Below are 20,326 nucleotides of genomic sequence, written 5' to 3' on the forward strand. Positions count from 1 at the left end.
GTTTTTCCCTAGAGTCTCAAACTATAACAGAAACAAAAGGTAAACAGCAAGTTTCACTCGTGCAAAATCTCCAACGAATGCAAGTTTTTCAAGCATCAGGAATTGCAGGCAGAGGCTTAACCAGTTTGCAAGACTGCAACCTTAGCGACAGCTGCTGAGGAAGGGCTCTCAAGCGAGCATGCCTGCATACCCCGGTGCCATTCGAGACCACAGACGCCTGGGAGTGCATCCTCAAGCCTGGTCCTTGCTTAAACCCAGGCGGCCATTTACACGGACTCTCCCGATCTGCCGCAGCTTGCTCAAAGGGCAAAGAGAAGTTGGTTGGGTCATGCACTGAGCACAGCTGCCCCCACGCGTGGCCCCAGCACGAGGACCTTGTAGACAAAGCTGCAATTCTGCCAGGGCCCCAAGCCGACTCTGGGGAAGGAAGGGTAGGTGGGTGGATTAAACAGGCACCTCCTCTTCCCGCCCCTTACTTCCAGAAATCTCTGGATTATATTTTGTTTCCTTTTTGCCGGGATTAATCAGGCGGACGGGTCTCTAGCCACAGCCCTCTCTCCGAAACGCCCCGCGCCAGAAGTGAGTCCGGAGAGTACACGCTGGCGGGGTACCGGGGCTCCCCGCGCTCCCCGCGCTCCCCGCGCCGCGAGGGAGTGACATCAGAGGCTCGCGTGGACTGATCGTGCAGCAAGCCGGGCGGGCGTGCGCGGGGAGCCCGGCCTCTGGGCGGAAGCCGGGCGGCACTAACCCTTCTCAAAGTTATTCAGGCAGCCGGAGCTGCAGAAGGAGCGCACGGAGGCCGACTCCCAGCAGCCGCGTCCCTTCATCCCCGCGGCGGGGTGGCCTCCGAGCGGCTGGGCGCTACATGGCGCCGGGCCCAGGGTCTCCCAAGGGCGCGCGCACAGCTCGGCGGGCCTCCCGGCGGAGGTGGCGGGTGCTAGCCGTCCCGGCGCCGCGTTACCACAATGCACCACTGCTGCCCGCCCGCCGCCCGGTGCACGAGCCCGTTAACTCCGTCGGCGCCGCGGGAGCCTAGCGGAGCGCGAGCTGCGGCCGCCCCCTCTCTTCTCCCGGGAGCGCTGCCCTCGCCCGCACGCCACCTGCTCGCCCGTGCGACCTTCAGGGCACCCAGGTTGGACCCAGGTGTCGGGCGGGCTCCTCAGTTAAACGTCCCATGTTAATGAGAAAATGCGAGCGAAGGTGTCGCCCCCTGAGGTAGCGGGATTGGCGTTGCTTTATTTCAAAGGGAAAGATGCCCTTGAGAGCTAAGGGGCACGTGGGAAATGGAGATGACCCAGGGCCTGACAGTGCTTCCAGGAAATTGGGGTCACCTCTGAGACCTGGTCACCCTCCGATTCCCCTGTGGCGCCTGGTGCGCCTGGTGCACCTGTGTCTGACCACCTGCAGACACCATCCACCGTCCTGGAGGAAGGCAACAGGCGGGGCCCCCAGGAATCCAGCTACCACTGCTACCACCGGGCTGCAGGCACCTGGGGACAAAGGTCTGTCTCTGCCCAGACCTCTCTGAACACAGTTCACCCGTCCAGCTGTCTGCAGGAGTTCTCCACGGGGTGTGTGATAGGCATCACAAACCCAACTGTCCAAATCTGAGCTCCCAATGGCCCCCTAGACCTGTGTCCTTAGCCCTTCCCCAGTCCTCCCTACCTCAGCTAGGGGCAGCGCCAACCTCCCAGTTGCTCAGGACAGAAATCTGGAAGTCATCCCTTACTCCTAGGTCTCTTAGACCCACCTCCGGTTGGTCAGCACACCGGGACAAGTTCTACTCCTAGAATACAGCCAGGATCCCATCCCTGCTCACCACCCTCGCGGCTGCCACCCAGGCCAGACACAGCATCATCTTCCCTGTGGACCCTCCTAGAGCCTCCCAGCAGGTCCCCGGCTTCCACTCATGCCCCCCATGGCCTACACTCAGTACAACAGCCAAGAGATCCTGTTCCGATGTATCTCAGACTCTGTCACACGTCCACTCAGTGGTCTCTAAGTCCCCACCAGCATACCCATGCTGTTCCCCTCCATCCCTGGGCTCCAGCCACACTGACAACTTGGCATACACACACAGCTGCTGGAAGGCAGTCCAAACCCAGGCTGGGCCTCTTCTTGGCCCTGGCCCCCACCTTACTCTGCCCTGTTTAGGTCTTGTTTTCCCCACTGGCCGACAAACTCTGGGCCCTGGGACTAGGCTTTAGCCCCAGCTCCACCCCTGACAAAGCCCTCTCCAACACCGCCTCTTCACAGGAGTTCAGTCAAGACAATCTATCAAATGTAATCTATTGAAACTGAATCAAGTTTCACCAATTTAAAGGTTTTCAAATATACAATGAAGCTCCTGTTATAATAAACTCAGGCAAGGTGGTGCTGGGTCAATAATTCCCTCTAGGCCTTTGAAGCAACTGAGTATTTCTTCTACCTAGAGAATTAATCTAGAGCAATTGCGTTAGATTTGCTGGCCCGGGGGATATAAGGCCTTTAGCCACTCTGGGCCTTGATTTTTTGGCTACAAAATGAAGAGCATAATAATAATGCAAACGGCTACCAGTGGTGGAATGCTGACTGAATGCCAAGTGCTGGGCTTCAAGCTTTACCTACATTTCTTGCACTGCCTCATTTGATCCCCACTGAATAGCCTCTGGTAGGTTCCACCAACATCCTTTTTTACAGATGAGCAAACTAAGGCTCTGAGGTAAAGGGACTTGCCTAGGGTCACCAGGCTTGGACCCAGCCTCTTCTGGCTGACCTCGGACACACTCTCAACCATGTCCTGTGGGCTTCCTTATGCAGAATACTGCTCCCCAGGCTCCCAGAGGCCTCATAAGGAAAAGTGGGGTGAGACCATAACAGTGTCCTGAGTGCTTTGGAAATGTTCATAAACACACAGATAATTTTTAAAGGATCTGCATGTGGAAGAATAATCCAACCCAGGATATTGAACCAGATACTCTGTGTATCACAGACTCTGGAAGCTGGAAGCATCTTTTGAATGCAGAGCTGTGCCCTCCATCTCTGAGCTGAGGAATGGAGGGCAGAGCGGCTGAGTACCTCATGCCTCTCCTCACAGTAAGTGGTTGCTGGGCTCACCGCCCCTGCTTCCTTTGTCCACTTCCCCTCACTTACAGCTGCATCTGGCTGCCGGCTGCATAGCAGAGGAGATAGGGAACAATACACAGCCAGGGAGGAAACGAAAATAGGAAAGAGAAGTAGGAAGGGAGGATCATGCGGTCCTACTAAGGTAAACACACACATGTTTTCTCCTTTCTCCATAACTGTTTTATGCTATAAGTCACATCAAACAACTATCAGACTCTGCTCACGTGAAATACTTTAGAAATCTGCCACCTAGCTTCACAGACAGCTGGAAGAGTGCCGATTTGTCCTTAAAGGAGAAGATACATTAGCTGAAATGTCTTAGGTGAGCCAGCAGCAAGAACGCCAAGAGATAGAGTGTAAGATGACCGACAGGTAATTCCAACAGCTCTGCTGGCTACCTGAGGCCTGTCAAAGTTTCCCTCCTGTCCGTGTGTGTGAGCGTGAGGCTGAACCCCAGCCCGCTCCTGTCCCCCATCTGTGTTCATTCATTGAGGGCAGCTCCTGAAGAGCTCCAGGTGGACAGCTGCCAACACCCTACACATGACATCCTAAAATCAAGTGCACTAACTCTGTGACCTTCCTGAGATCCACGCACCACAAATACCCTGCAGTGACAACCCTGGAGGCAATTGCAACCCTCCCTCTAGGCTGTAGCTGACCCCTCATCAAGTTGCTTTGGTCACTTCAAGTTTTTGGTTTCCCCTCAAGTCTATGGTGACATTTCCCTTGTCATATCCCCCCTGGGCTGCTGCTGCTGCAACAGCCTCCCTAGAGGCTGGCCTCCCCACTTCCACTTGCAACCAGAACATTGTTATGCAGGCTCTGTTTCCGGTATGTTCCCTGCATTGTTATGCAGGCTCTGTTTCCGGTATGTTCCCTCCTTTGCTCAGTAATATGGTACACACATCCACTCAACTAAAATTCACGCAGGCATGCGTGCGTGGGGTAGGTGGGTGTATTTGTTGCTCACCCCAGTCCTGGAGGCAACAGAGAAACAGGTCCCTGGAAACTGGTATGAGGCCTCAGGCGGGGTGGGGGAGCATGTGGTAGCTCAGAACCACAAACACACATCCACACCCTCCAGCCTAGAATGGTGAATCCCCTGGGATTCATCACAAGGGAACAATGGCAAAGGGGCACAAAGCTCCAATGCCATTTGTTGCAAAAAACCAGAAGCAACCCAAGATCCTAACAGCAGGCCAATGTTTATTTCATCAACTTCACAGAATATCATGGAGCCATTCAGACTTACGTGTGTGATGACTCTGCAGAAATAAGAAACTGTGCTTAAAAAGAAAATGCTGAGGAAAAAGGCAAATCATGCAGTATATTTATAATTGTGTGAAAACTATCCATACCCGGAAATGTTAAAATACTAGACTCACAGGTGAATTTCTTCCAGTCTGGGCTTCCAGAATGCCCCAGGCTTCTTTCTTTCCCAGGACCTAACTTGCCCTCAGGTGGGGGTTCCTATTTACTTGTCTATCTCCCACAACAGAGGGCAAACTCCTTGACGGCGGAGATTGTGGTCTTTTCTTACTGTTCCCAGCCTCTCGGGTGGCCCAGCACGTGGTAGGCAGACATTGAATAAATGAGCACAGGAATAAACAGATAAATTAATTCATTGATAAATCAATCAATGAAAACCACTTTATCGGGAGCCCTATTTGGCCCAACCTACAAAACCCCCACCACCTTATTACCCTTCCGTGTTGTCTGGAGAATCAAGCTCCCCAAAGGTCTGCGTAACATACAAGTTCCTTGCGGAGACTTCTTAAGAATGAAGCCCTTTAAAACAGCAGTGTTCTAAGAATAGCCACGCAGAGATGCTGACTGCTATCATCATTAATAAATGAGTCTGCACCAGAGCCAAAGAATTAATTTGAGAGCAATTTATGATAATATGTTGCTAGGCAATTAAAATAAACTTCCGAGGGGGAAAAAACTTTCAATTTATTGTTGATTATTTCAGATCAGAAAGATGGAATAGGGGAGTTTGAAAAACGGCAAACACGAGACAGATTTCACTGGGGACGGTGCCTGGCCTGGCTCCGCCTGCACGTGCCTCCTGCTAATAGTAGCAGCCCCGGAGGCCACCTCCCTAGCTGTTCTAGAGCGAGCCAGGGGCTGCACTGTATCCCCACACGTGTGTTTGGAAGGAATGGCCTGCCTGAGCACCAGGTCGCCTGGAGGACCCCGAGGAGAGCGGGGGTCAGGTCCCACCAGGCAGCTCTGAGGATACTGGCCTCTTCTTAGTCCTTTCTGTTCCCAGAAGTGGCTGGCTCAGCTGGCCCATTCAATCCCTTATACCAGTTATTGACCAAAAGGCCTTTGCTTGTTGAGGGGGTCTAAATATCACTTTGACCAACAAATCCCTCAAGACGATCAAAGAGCTGGGATTCCCAAGGGATTACTACCCATTTGTCTAATCTTCAACTGTTCCTTTTTTAAAAAATTCATTTTAAAGAAAGCAACAACAGAAATAATTGAAAATACAGATCTACTGCCGAATGTTCCTCCTTCTTTCTTGGCCATTAAAAAAGTACAAATTAAAGCAGCCTTGAGGCAGGTATCCTTTAAGTATATTAAAATGGCCCCAAAGTATATTTAATTATTAACACCAAATGCAAGTGAGATGACAGTGAAGCTGGCATGCTCATTCTTTGTTGGTGGCACAGAATATCGGTACACTCGTTCCAGAAAGAGATATTATAGCTCATCGAGGCGCTGTGATGATGTTGCTTCCCTTAACTCATTAATCTGACTCCTGGGAATTTTCCCTCAGGAAATAATTCAAGAGAAGCAAAGAGCGTTCAGTACAAGGACACTCATTGCATCATTATCTGTAATAGCATAAAGGCGGAACTCAAATGCACAAAAATCAGTGGATAATTCAAAACATGAGAGTGTATCAGCTCGGTGGAATATTACACAGCCATTAAAATGACCATTATAAGGGCTCCTGGGTGGCTCAGATGGTTAAGCGTCTGCCTTTGGCTCAGGTCATGATCCCAGGGTCCTGGGATCGAGCCCCACATTGGGCTCCTGGCTCAGCGAGGAGCCTGCTTCTCCCTCTCCCTCTGCCTCTCTCCCTGCTCATGTTTTCTCTCTCTCTCTCTCTGTATCTCTGTGTCTCAAATGAATAAATAAAATCTTTTTTTTAAAGATTTTATTTATTTATTTGAGAGAGAGAGTGAGAGAGAGAAAGAGCACAAGAAGGGGGAGAGAGAGAGGGAGAAGCAGACTCCCTGCTGAGCAGGTAGCCCGATGCGGGACTCGATCCAGGGACTCCAGGATCATGACCTGAGCCGAAGGCAGTCGCTTAACCAACTGAGCCACCCAGGCACCCGAATAAATAAAATCTTAAAAAAAAATTTTTTTTAAATGACCATTATAAAGATAGACTGTTAGTTATAACGTGGGGTGAAAAAGGCAGACATGAAGGCCATGTGCAATATGATGCCAAAGATGTGAGACACGGGTGTGTGTGCAGGGTGGGGAAGAGCAGGGAACATGCAAAATCAAAAACAGTTTTGCGAGGCTGTGAGATTACTGGAGAGTTGCCTATATTCCAAATGCTCTTTATCTTACTTTTTCTGCATATTTTTCCACATATATATTCCACATATTTTTCCACAACAACAAAAAAATTGAACAAGCTACACTCAATCAAATGAATTATTTCAAACCCTTTCCCAAGGGGCCAAAGGAAGTACAGAAGAGTCGGCTGGGAGTAGGTGCCCTGCTCAGGGAGTGTGGGACAGCAGGGGAACAGGATGGGACCAGTGAATGAGAAGTCAGGGCAGTGTCAACCTCACTCAGGCTGCCCTGGGGTGGCCTGCGCTTGGGGGTCAGATGTGTGGGTCTGAGCACAGAGCTGCAACCTGTGCCCTGGGTGATATGAAGCAAGTCCAGGAGCCTCTCTGAGCATCGCTTCCCTGATTCTCATCCAGACACAGTCCTGGCCCCCTGTTATGGGCTGAATTGTGTCCTCTCCCCTCCTCCAAATTCATATGTGGAGGTTCAAACCCACAGCACCTCAGAATGTGACTGTATTTGGAGACAGAGCCTTTGAAGAGGTGACTAAGGTAAAATGAGGTCCTATAGATGGACCCGTATTCAATATGACTGGTGTCTTTATAAGAGGAGGAGGTCAGGATGCAGACACACGCAGACCGAGGAGGCAACCACCTATGAGCCAAGGAGAGAGGCCTCAGAAGAAACCAAACCTGCTGACACCTCGATCTCAGAACTGGGAGAAAGTACATTCCTGTGGCTTAAGCCACCCAGTCTCTGGTATTTTGGGGCAGCCCCAGCAAATGAATACCCCCTCCCTTCGCAGAGCCCTGAGGATTATATCACTGGCAGAGAGCAGGTACGCAAAAGGCTTCTGGGAAAAGTGAGCCAGGTCTGAGGCGGGGGCTCGGCGCCCTGAAAACCACCGCCCACATGAGGCCTGTGCTGGAAGATTGGGTCTCAGTGTCCATCAGTGAGTTAGTTTTACTGTGAAGTTCGGAACTATGAAGTCCTGCAAGACTGCTTCTCCCGTGATCCCCATGGCGGCTGGGATGAGGTTGGGCAGGACAGACGTCACCGTACATAGCTGGCAAAATGAGAGTTTAGTGAAGTTAAGGGGTTTTGTGCAAAGTCAAAGAGCAAGCACAGACCAAAAAGGGTCACTAATGCAACATCTTAAAACTCCAAGCTCCACTTCTCCCCATTACTAAAAAATAAGGCTCCGATTGATTGATCTTACAACATGAATGTTTAGAAAGTCCATAGCTCCAGAGCTACCATAAATCGAGTTAAAAGATAAGCAACACAGAAAATACTTGAAAAATTAATAACTGACAAAGGAGAAATAACCATAACTCAGAGTGAGCTCCTACAAATCAGCATAAAAACACAAATATCTAGACAGTAAAATGGCAATAAATATGAACGTACAAGTCACGAAATGTACATGATCGGTCAACAAACAGATAAAAGTATACTCAATCTCTACTGGTAATAAGGGAAAGGCAAAACAGAGCAAAGAAATGCCTCGTCATTCACCCATCAGAGCAACAAAGCGTAAAAAGAATAATGGGGTAGCTTCTGTTGACAATCCACGCTATTGGGAGATATAAATTTATGCCCTCCTTTTGGCTGACAATTTGATAGTGTGTGTTGATATCCATCATGGGTATCCTCTTCTAGTCTAGCAATTCTACTCCTAGGAATCTATACACACATGCATTAATTTGCACACAGAAGCAGGTCCACTACAGCACTCTGGGAAATAGTAGTAAAATGCAAAGAACCTAACTGTCCATCAAGTGGGAAATGATTAAATAAATTATGATACACTTTAGAATTCTATGCAGTTATTTTTAAAATGAGCTAGGTTTATTTGTGTCGACATGTAAATATCTCCAAAATATATTTGTAAGGGAAAAAGCAAGCTGCTTATCAATATCCACAATATGATCTCATTTACATATGTGTAAGGGCATCGGGGTGAGGGGGTGGTGTGAACTTACATGTCTTTGTAAAAGCATGGGTAAGGACCAGGAAAAGTACCACCGCTAACCAATGGGTGTGTATTATTTCTTGGGAGGGAGGTAATGAAAGATGACTAAGTTTTCTGTTACATATTTCAGAGTCATTTAAACATTTTACAAGCTTGTATTTCCTAACGAATGCCATCTCTCAACAAATCACAATTGGTAAGAGTGTGCCAGGATCAACTACTGCTCATGTTGAAACCTGAGAACCTACAAAAGACTCTCTAATGGTGGAAGGTCAGGCATGAAGGGAGGTGCATAATGAGTGAGTTTGGAGGCAGGAGGGCCCAGAAGTCACATCAGAGAAGCCACCACATCAATGCACACAGACCAACCTGGCAGGCAGCAATCAGAGAGGGGCTGAATCAGTTGACGCACCCGTGGCACAATCCCCATGAGGCGGAGGAGCAGAGCGGCCCATGGTGACGGGCCCTGCAAAGAACGGACACAGCTGCAACCAGGTGTGGGAGGCAAAAGGCTCAGGCGCCCGTCACTCGGCCAGGCTGCAGGCATCACCCCACACTCAGCCACCAGGCTGTTGGCAGATGCTCATGGCCACGGCCACCAGTGACCTTGAGAGCGGCGGCAGTGGCTCAGGGATGAGGCTCAGGAGAGGCCACCGCGTGGATCCACCTGTGCTGCAGCTCAAAAGAGTCATCCCTAAATGCAGCAGGCCCATCGGACGCCCCCTCTGGTGCCCGTACCGTGGCAGGCATGAGTCACACCAGTGGCCTCTTACTGAAACCCCCCTGCTTCCTGCCCTGTAGCCACACCCCCACTGTCCTCCAACCTCCTATCTCCCTGCTCCCAGGCAAGAGTCAGTCCTCACTCCCATGTTCTTCCCACTCCCTGCTGGGTGGGGCCCAAGTGATGGTGCCCATGCCCGTGGCTCATTGTCCTGTCTTCCTGTTCATGTTTCCCCATCTGTATCATTGCTGGGCCCTCCCCTTCAAGCTCCAGATCTCCAAGGCCAACTGCAAGTCCCCTCCCCCATCAACCCGACCCCAACTGAGTCCAGTATCTCTCCTCTGTTCCCTCATGACCACCTTTCCCCCTCCAGACAATCCTTTCTGCCCACAGGCACCAGGCAGGAGACCTGAGGGTCAGCTGTTACGGTTTCTCCCTCACACTGGGCCCTGACAGGCAATGCATCCCCAAGTTGTAAGGATGTTAACTTCAAAATGGTTTGCAAATCCATACCCTATGCTCCACCTGGGGGGAGTAAACCACGCACCTGCTCACTTCCAAGGTCTCAGCTTCCACGTTTATCCCTTCTGATCCATCCTACAAGCTGCCATGGGACAATTTACTGAAAATACACCATCTGCTCTCTGTCACTTCCCTTCCATGGCTTCCTGATACCCACAGCAGCAAGTTCAAGTTCAAACTCCTTGGCAAGCCATAGCCCATCAGGAGCTAAGCCTTGTGGGCCTCAGCAATTCCCCACTTCTTACTCCTTAGCTTCACCCCTGTTCCTCCCACCCCTGCCTTTGCTCACCTGGCTGACATGCCCTGCCTTTCCTTCCCTGGGCTGGCTCCTGTCATCTATGGATACCAGGTGTGGGCTCCTCCTCAAGGGAGACTTACTTGACAGCTGCCACCCCGGAGAGGGGATGGAAGACTCTTTGGAGAAGGGCCCTTCCTCAGGGTTCTCATCACACCCTTATGCATCGCTTGCTGCACTCATCACACTGACTCATAAGGATCTTGTCTGCCCCCCTGCAAATAAATGGTCAGCACCTTGAGGGCTGGGAAGGGGTGCACTCACTATATTAGTCTCCTAGGGCCACCACAACCTGGATGGCTTCCAACAACAGTAATTTATTCTCTCACAACTCTGGAGGCCAGAAATCTACCATCAAGGTGTTGGTAAAGGCATGCTTCCTCTGAAGGTTGAGGGAAGGATCTTTCCTGGCCTCTTTTAGTTCCTGGTGGTCCTGGGTGTTCTTTGGCTTGCGGCAGCATAAGTGGGGTCTCTGCCTCTGTCTTCACATGGCCCTCCCCTTTGTGTCTGTGTCTGAGTCCAAATTTCCCTCGTTTTAGAAGGACATCAGTCCTGGGGCGCCTGGGTGGCTCAGTCGTTACGCGTCTGCCTTTGGCTCAGGTCATGATCCCACGGTCCTGGGATCGAGCCCCGCATCGGGCTCCCTGCTCCGCGGGAAGCCTGCTTCTCCCTCTCCCACTCCCCCTGCTTGTGTTCCCTCTCTCAGTGTCTCTCTCTGTCAAATAAATAAATAAAATCTTTAAAAAAAAAAAAAAGAAGGACATCAGTCCTACTGGATTAGGGACCCCACTCATGACCTCATCTTAACTTGATGACATCTGCAAAGACCCTATTTCCAGTCACATTCACAGGTACTGAGGGGTTAGGTCTTTAATATAGCTTTTGGGGGAACACAATACAACCCATAGCCCTCACTTTGGCATCACTATTGATAGAACTGTTCACGGATGACTGAGCCAGGGTGCTCTGGGTCTAGGCAGGGGAGGAAAAGTCAGAGGAGGAAGGCATCTTGAAGGAGGCAGCTCTGCAGCTGGGCCTGGAGGAGGTGGGGGAGGGAAGGGACATGTCCAGGAGGAAGGAGGAACACTGCATGAGAGATGAGGGAGAGCCGGGATGCACAAGAGGCCTTGGCTCTGTGCTTGGCACTGCGGGGAGCTGGGTCAGCCTGCAGAAAGGCTTTTCAGCCTGGGCTGAGGCTTCTGCCCTGGTACCATGGAGGCAGTAGGGGGCCAGGGCAGTGGGGAACCAGGGAAGGTTCATCAGGAAAGCAATGACAAGAGCAGAACCAGTGTTCCTGAAAGATGAATCTGCCCAAGGCATAGAGGGGCAAGTCTAAAAGGAGCCACCCAGGGCAGGGAGTCACTACCAATAATGAGGGCAGTGGCAGCAGGGCAAGGAGAGAATCCAGAGAAAATGTGATAGAATGGACAGGGCATGACCTCAGGCAGCAAGGAGAGGAAACAGTTGAAGCTTGCAGGGGCTGGAGTTCAGGGGCCAGTGACTGAAAATGGCAGCCCAGGGAGAGCAGCGTGCCTGCAGGAGCGGCGATCAGTTTAGTCTCATGAAATGCCATTCAATTTAAAAAGCCAGCTCATGGGTGCACTCATTAAGTAACCCCTGAAGTGGGGCGTGTGTGCAAAGCAGCTATAGAGTTCACATACTTTGTAAATAATTCAAGTTTATGGGCAACTAACACGTCTTTTTCTATCAATGCCTGGTACCCAAGCTGTTAGCAGCGGGCATTTGGGAAGAAAGGTCTCAAGCCAAGGGAACTAGAAACTCAACTGAATCACCTTTAAATTACCTCTTCACCTCGGGGAAATGGAAATCAATGCAGTCTGCAAAGGGCTTCGGTGTGTGCCAGCAGAGGCCAGATGGAGCGGGTTCCCAGGCAAGAGAGCCAGGGGCACAGGGAGCTGTCCACCTCAGGGGCATCTCTGCGGTCAGCAGAGGTCCTGGGACTTAGGATGCCCTTTCTGACAGAGCCACCAGCACCTTCCAACCACCCCAGACTTTCCCGAGAGGCGCCGCTGAGGCACAGCATTAGGGGAAAGGCTCTCGCCTTGGGGGATGGAATAAAGACCCTTCTCTCCACTCCCCCTACCTTCATGGGTGATTCATTCCCTCTCTGGGCCTCAGGCTCTTCATGTCAGGAGAGGCTGACCTCATTGATTTCCAAAGGGCCCCTCTACCTTCCAGCTCTGCCTACCGCTGCAGCTGCTGTCCCTGCTGCCCGAATACCCGCAAGCCTCATCCCCGGGTGAGGATGGGAAGATCTGGCAACCCTGAAACGGAAGGTCTCAGACACTAACTCCTCCAAGTCATGATTCTTTCTGTACAGCTGATCCTAACCCCTGCTTATTCTTCTTCCTCTAGCCACCCAGAAACCAGTGCTATCGCCTCAGTGGGAGAAGGGAGCCCTGGATTGTGCGCCTGGAGATCAAGGTGACTGTGGGTTTGTCACTCCCCGCTTCTGTGCCATCAGCTCATCTGTGAGGCCCCCTCCTCAGGCCAGCCAGGCAGGTGCCACAGTCAGACCTTAGGCACCTGTGATCTAACCTCTGAGCCTCAGTTTCCTCATGCACATCAGAGGGTGTGGTAATGGTTCTATTTCCCAGGGTTGTTATGAGGACTGAGTTACTACAGGAAAGCCCGGCCAGCGTTAGCTGCTATTACCACAGGGAATGGGGGACATAAGCAGGAAGAGAAGACATACATTGTGGAAGGACAACCCAGTATTAGAGAGTGGGAACCTCAGGAGGGACAGCGGCAACCTCCCCCCACAAGAAAACGTCCCCTGCCATATAGCCTTTCCTGGAAGGGGTTTCTCATGGCCCTTGGCATGTAGGTCCCTTCTTCCTGGAGGGAATACTCCCCTTGTCCTTTTGCCCAAGCTCCACTGCTGGCCAGCCAAGATCCCTGGATGACAGAGGACCCAAAGACAGCCTCCGCCTTGGGAACATTACCTCCAGCAGGACCGGGCTACCCCAAAGCAAACCACCGGCATGGTTTCAGTATAAACACTGATATGTGGGGATTTTTGTCCTGATATGCTCAGATTCTTCTAATAACAAGTGGCAGTGCACTATGGCAAGAGATATCAAGGATAACACTGAATTCCCACAATCCTGTGCTAAGTTTACATATCAGGCAGCTGTTACTTTCTCTATCTTACAAATTGAGGCTCAGGGGGTACCTGGGTGGCTCAGTCAGCTAAGCGTCCAACTCTTGATTTCGGATCAGGTCATGACCTCAGGGTGGTGAGATGAAGCCCTGCAAAGGGCTCCGCGCTCAGCAGGGAGTCTGCTTCTCTCCCTCTGCCCCTCCCCCTGCTCTCTCTCTCTTTCAAATAAATACATCTAATAAAAAAAAACCCTGAGGCTCAGAGAGGTTAAATCATGGCATAGAGTTAATAAGAGGTGAAATGCGAATTTTAACTGGGGTCTCTCAATCTACAAAGCGAGGCATTTTTTCACTCCTTTACACACCACAGCTATTACCATCATCCCTAACAGCACTCTACCAGGAACCCAAGATGAATAACTTTCACCAAAATGAAACTTGTTCTATTGCCATATATTTATCACTATATCTTTATTTTCTGCCGTGGCCTTGAGAAATCCAGTCAGAAAAGTTCTGTTCATATTTTTCATGTACATTTTATAATTGTACATAGATGAAGGCTTGCATGTGATATAACCAAGGGCAAGACTTCTTTTTTTTTTAAGATTTTATTTATTTGACAGAGAGAGACACAGCGAGAGAGGGAACACAAGCTGGGGGAGTGGGAGAGGGAGAAGCAGGCTTCCCGCAGAGCAGGGAGCCCGACGTGGGACCCGATCCCAGGACCCTGGGATCATGACCTGAGCTGAAGGCAGACGCTTAGTGACTGAGCCACCCAGGTGCCCCACCAAGTGCAAGACTTCTGAACAGAGACTGTGAGCTGGATCTAGAACTGTGTATCACCTAGACAACCCTCAAATGTTATCTTTCTCAGTTACAGAGGAGAACCTGAGCCCACCTTAATTATTGAGGAGGTTTTAAGTTGCTCATATTGTGAGTAAAAATAGGTAGCCTGATTGCATTACAGGTGTAGAGCAGGCTAAAAATATATATATACCCCAACTTGATCTAGTTACAGAAAACTTGGGGCCTATAAATGTATTTTCAAAACAAACAACATGCAAAGCTCAAATACATCATTTTTCCAAAGCAAAAGCAATGGCCTGCTGCTTAGCCAGCCTGCATTTTATGCATTTTGGACTTCATATTTTTATGAACCAAGTCAGCAAGAATGCTGTCAAAGTACAGTTATGAGTCAGCCATCCTTCCTGACAACTACTCTCTAAAGAGGTTTATTCATCTGGCCAAAATACAAAGCGTTTACATGGTCGGTCAAAACTTACCTACTCAAAACAAAAATGCTTTGGGGTAGGAAAAAAGTGATCAAGAATAATGTAAATCAAGTATATGTTAGATATGCAGTTATTATACTTTCCCCCGTATGACTTTCCTCTCTACAGAACACTGGCCAGCGATAAATGGTACCTGGTACCAAATGGTACCCAGGAATGCTACCACACTCTTGGCATACATTTCCATCAGCACTGCAGCACCACTGCAGCTCACCCTGACCCTAAAACCAGCACATCACCTCACACGTCTTTTCCACCTCTCTTTCATTTCGTTGGCACCACCACCACCAGGCATCCGATGATCCAAGGAAGCTGCCCACCAGAGTCATTTCTGAAGCACATAGCTTAGGCTAGACAGTCAGAACAAAACACAGACCCCAGTCCTCCAGCATGAGCCTGTCCAGATTCAGAATATTCATTTACATCCACCTGGTTACAACAGACACTTTACAAGGTTTGGAATCTAGACCTCTCCAGGGCCCTGGAGGATGGTCCCTCCAACTCCACCCCACTTCCTTCCATCCCTTCACCTCCCCAACACACCAAAAGTCCTTTGTCGAGGCAGTAGAGCCCCCCATTAGCCTACCCATCAGGTTCTAGGAGTCAAGAGGTCTATCTGTCTGACCTTGCCAGGTGATGGAGATGGGAACCGAATGCTGGTGGGATCGAAGGCAGAGGTGACCCATCAAGTTTAAACACATCTCCCCCTTCAGTGGATGGCTCAAGGCAGGAGGGGGGCAGCTTTAAGGACCGAGGAAGCCCAAGCCTCCTGGCTGGGTAGTTGCCCAGCGTGACCCCAAACTGCTTACTCAGAGGCACAGGCCATCTGGAGAAGGGCTTTTCCTGTGACAGGCACCACTGGAGTTTAAAATCCCCTTTGCGTGCTGGGAAACACACACACACACACACACACACACACAGTAGCAGGGAATGCCTGCCCAGTATCCACTCCAAAGCTCTTCTGCCTCAGTCCAGCTCACTCCCAACAGCCAGGTGCACTCAAGTGACCCTTGCCCTTGAAGCCCAGCAGTGGCAGCTCAGGTGCCCAAGGAGACTGGACTAAGGCGGAGAGAGGGCTTTACCTCTTGCTTGCAGCCCCTGGGGAAGACTCAAGCCTACCTTCCCTGCTAAAAGATGGCTGGCCTCTGTCTGGGCTGAATTCCAGTGGCTAGTCTACATTCCCCTGCACAGAGAGGGGAGAGTATTGCCCTTGTGACACCAACCTGGGCAAACATCCCTTCTCAGTGTCATATGGTGGGCAGCACCCAGGCTGGTGAAGAAGACATGCTTAGTGACTGCCCTTAGACTTCTAGCTAAACCCTTTGTCCCCTGGCTCATGAGGGCAGAGGGGCCTGCCCTCTATCCCAGGACTGGGTCAGAACCAGGGCAGAGATCTGAGCTCTCAGTCTTGTAGGCTGCTCAAGATCAGGGCTGGAAGAAATTTACAATGGGTAAGGAAAATTTAAAAGCCCAAGAGATCCCATGCCTCGGGACCCGCTCGCCCCATGCTTGCTCCGCCTGCCCCAACTCACCCCAGGAAAGGGCTCCCGGGTGTGGAAGTGGGTCTGGCCCCGAGGCTGCGGGAGCTCTTGCAGCTGCCGCCGCCGCCGCTGCCTTCCCGCCGCCGTGCTCTCAGTCCATCTCGGTGCAGTGCCGGCTGCCACCGCCGCGCCAAGCCCGGGAGAAGGAGGGCGGTCCCCGGATTGGGTGTGTGCTGCCCGGCGGCCCCGGGCCCGCCTCCCCGCTGAGGCTGCCCCTTCAGCACCGCGGACAGCGGCCAGCCCACGGGCTCCGAGCGGAGAGGAGACGAGCGCCCTGCTCCGCCTGCCCGCCAGCCAGTCAGCCGGAGCGCGGCAGGGGCGCGGCGCACCGCGTCCTCATTCCTCCAGCCTCCTCCCGACCCGCCGGGGGTGGTCGCCTCCGTCCCTCAGGGCCCCGCTCCAAGAGCGAAGGGCGCCGCGCGAGGCCACCAGACAGTCCCCGGAGGATGGGACGCACCTCCTCCAGCCCGGTCAGAGCAGGGATTAGCGCTCTCCTCCCGCCCAGCGGGCTAGACAAAGGCGAGCTCTCAGTGTCTCCGTGAAGGCCGGCGGGCGGCAGAAAGCTCAGCTCAGCCTCTTAAAATGTGGGGGCATGGCCCGGAACCCGACCCGGCACTAAGGGCGCTATCGCGGCTCAATCGAGGCCAAAGAGGGCTGGCCCTTTGCCTGGGTCCCGCGTGGAAGGGGCCCTTGGCTCAAGCCCTCATTTCTCCTCTGTCATACACCCTGGGATTGTAAGGAATTAACCAGTTACAGTGTCTTGGGACCTAGGGGAGGGAGAGCCTTTGGGGTTCCATCCCCACCTGGACTCCAATTCCCTCTTCCACATCCTTGGCGTCAGATCGTCAACCAACCAACGGATGGGACTACTGGAGTCTGGTGACATCACTCAGAACGCTTCTCCGTTTTTCATTTCTGTTAAAATCCCTCTCACCACTCCTCGTCCCCGGCCAGGAAAGCCCCGATGGAGATGAGGGTCCCTAGTTGTAAGACCCTCTGCCACAGACCAGAAACATGACCTGGGCCACTCTTCCTCTGCCTTCAGTGGGCCTCAGCTTCTCCTCTGGGATGTGGGGGTGGGGTGGAGCTACCTCTGGTAGAAGAATCCAAGACTGGACAGCCACACCCAGCCCAGGTCACTTCCTGGCCATTCCAAGTACAAGATGAGGAGACCCTTCTTTCCGCTGCCAAAACTGGCCACCCTTGCTTAATTCTTTCTAAAGCAACCACAACTCTTACACCTCATTAATTCAAATCCAAAGACATGTTGATTTTTTACCATTTGGTTGAGCCCCTGGTTTGAAGGGAGAAGACCAAATGGAATGAGTTCAAGTTGAGGTTAATAAATGCTATCCGAGCAGGCAGGAGGCACGCTGCTCAAACATTCTCAGATCAAGGCTGCTGCACAAAGAGCCCAGAGCTGAAATGTTCAGGAAGGGCAGAGCAGGAACAGGAGTGAGTATTTGCCATCCAGGAAATTCTGCAAGTGGGGGGTGGGGGGCAGGGGCTCCTTCAGTTTCCACATCAAGGAAGAAGAATCACGATCCCCATGTGGTGTCTTTAAAAAGAAGCAAAACCACTACTTCTACAGTCTTTTAACTTAACATTTTTTTTTCTCCTTTGAAAATTACTTCCAAGAGCTTTCTTTTTATTTTTTATTTATTTATTTGACAGAGAGAGACACAGAGAGGGAACACAAGCAGGTGGAGTGGGAGAGGGAGAAGCAGGCCTCCTGCGGAGCAGGGAGCCCGATGCGGGGCTCGATCCCAGGACCCTGGGATCATGACCTGAGCTGAAGGCAGACACTTAACGACTGAGCCACCCAGGCGCCCCTTTTCTTTTTTTTTTAAGTAGCATACCATCAAAATCCAAAGACAAGAAACAAGTCAGGTTCCAGTGACATCAGATTATGTGAGCTTCCTGCTGCACTGGTCACAAGCATCAGATGGGGGATGGGGTGCCCATCCGCCTTCCAAACATCCAACATTTGCCAAGTGGACATGTTGACACTTATGAGGAAAGTCTCAAGTCTTTCTTTGTGCATTTCCTCATTTGGAATGGAATTTCTTGAGGATTTTGTGACAGAGGAGTCCTTCAATTTAACTCTTAGTTGTCTAACTTACAGCACATTCAGCAATCACCAGCATGTCTGCATCCTCACCTTCCAGGAGATCAGTGAGGGACCCAGTGATGCCCATTTCTACACACATACCCCACTAGCACAAAGCACAGAGTTTCTACTGACATGACATGCTCACATATACACTAAAGATCCCAAAAGATTCAGGATTTGGAACAACAGAAACGATACCAGCCATACAACAAGATTTTAAATTTCAGTGCATTTATTCAGTGCAGTTATTCTCTAGGTTCTGGAAAAACCTAAAAACTGGAACACATTCCAATGATTCTCAACTACAAAGGCAGGAAGACACTTCTGCCCCAGGTCCCATTCCTCCCTCTGCCCCAGGGCTCAAACCCTGCTCTTTGACCTCACTAGACAATCTGTTCCTGGTGGGCAGACTATGACTGCCCACTCCTGCTGACAACTAGTAAACCACCCCCAACCTGCCTGGAATGCCACCTTTCTACCAATATGGCCAGTAAATCCCAACCAAATCCATCCTTCCCACCCCAGCCTAGCTATACTTTGCTCCCTCTATTATGCCCTGAAAACATGAGCATGTCCTTGGCCCATCCCCTCCTCCTTCCTTACAACCAGCCTACTCCGGGGTCCACCAGTGCCCTCCTTAGCCCTCTTTCCTGCTCACCCAACTGGGGACCCGGACCTAGCTTCTTTCTCTCTCCCTGGTCCACCATGGCGCCTCCTCCCTGGGCCCCTGCCCCCTCTCTTAACCTCCTCTCTGGCCATATGACTCTTCTTACGACACCTGGTACAGACTGTCACTACTTCTGTTACAAGTCTAAAATGCCACCACCCTACTACTAACCAAGCAAGGTTCAACTTCCAAGCCTAACCCTTTGAGTCCTACGCAGACATGCCCTCTCTATCCCATTTTCCCATTTCCCAAGCCCCCCTAGTGACAGCTCTGATCTCTGGCCATGATGTCTCAAGTCTTTGCCTCATGACCTAGACTGTCCCTTGTCAACGCTGAGTATCTGCTCCACTATCCCTCACCTGGCCTTCAAGTTCCCTGTCCATCCAATGGAGCTGCAAACTCTTAATCCAGAAGTGCTCCCAAGTGCAGCTGTGGCCAGTGCTGGGTCTGGTGCCAGGCAGTGCATGCTTACCGTTCTGGGGCATGGCTCCTTACCTTGGCCTCCACTTCCACTTCCTTGAGCTCTTAGAGCACTTCCTATCAGTACCATGCACCAGACACTTAATCGTTCCAACCATCTACACCACTACCTACCTGTGCATGCCCAGGCATCCTACCTCTCCAGAAAGTCTACATGAGCTCTCGCCTTCTATTTTTGTGGGGGCCTGTCAGTTTCTAGAAAAGTGTTCACAGCACTATTGAGAGGTGCTCAATAGTTCTTGAATGAGCAAACTCAGCATGGGTAATAGCAAGAAAGGGATAACTTTAAATCTGCTTTTGAATTTTATCTAATTCATATTTTTTTCTCTCTCTCTTCACCCCAGGCCACATCCTGTCAAGCTGAGCTTGGGAAGGCAGGCAGGGGAGAAAGAGGCTCTAGGCTGCCAGAGAATTGACAGAACAAGTTCCTTGCCAGTGGGTGATAAAGACAAGACTGATAAGGCATTCCGTGGTATGTTATTACATAGCTATATTCAAGACCCTTCAAGTAACTCTGCAAACAAAATGACAGGGCAAATTGGAACCCAGGGACAAGCTGAGTAACCTATTCTCACCATAGCAATGCCTCAAAAACACAGCTATTGGCAGTGACCGCTCCACAGGAGTGGTGAGGGGCTGGAGAAGCCACAACTGATTTTCTGCAGACTAGAGACTATTTGCTGCTTCCATCAAAGTAGTAACTAACATAACTCTACTCTAGGAATGAAGCAAACTAGCAACCAGCTTTAAAAAAGTATCCAGTGTGAAATCAGGCCAGGGAAGGACTCCTAGCTCTGTCATACGCTAACAATGAAGCCCAGGGCAAGTCGCTTTCTCACTTTGGGCCTCAGTTTCCTTATCTGGGACAAGTAGGCACTGGATTAACTAATTCTGGCAGTCTCTTTTACTTACAAAAATTCAACGGCTCTTCAGAAATAAACCCTCGTATGTATAA

At 50.9% G+C, this 20,326-nt stretch overlaps 1 protein-coding gene across 3 annotated transcripts in view; it reads right to left on the minus strand.

Annotated features, from left to right (window-relative positions):
• The window catches only part of OSBP2 (oxysterol binding protein 2), a 167,713-nt gene that overhangs the window by 68,110 nt on the left and 79,277 nt on the right, over positions 1–20,326 (minus strand). Inside the window, exon 1 of one of the 3 annotated variants that reach the window (XM_021703402.2) lies at positions 749–827. The exons of the other annotated variants lie outside the window; for them this stretch is intronic. Within the exon in view, the coding sequence (XP_021559077.1) occupies positions 749–827 (79 nt within the window). Of the gene's footprint in view, positions 1–748; positions 828–20,326 lie in introns of those variants that run through there. 3 annotated transcript variants of the gene reach the window in all.

This window comes from Neomonachus schauinslandi, chromosome 14 (genome assembly GCF_002201575.2).
Source record: "Neomonachus schauinslandi chromosome 14, ASM220157v2, whole genome shotgun sequence".
Lineage (NCBI taxonomy): Eukaryota > Metazoa > Chordata > Mammalia > Carnivora > Phocidae > Neomonachus > Neomonachus schauinslandi.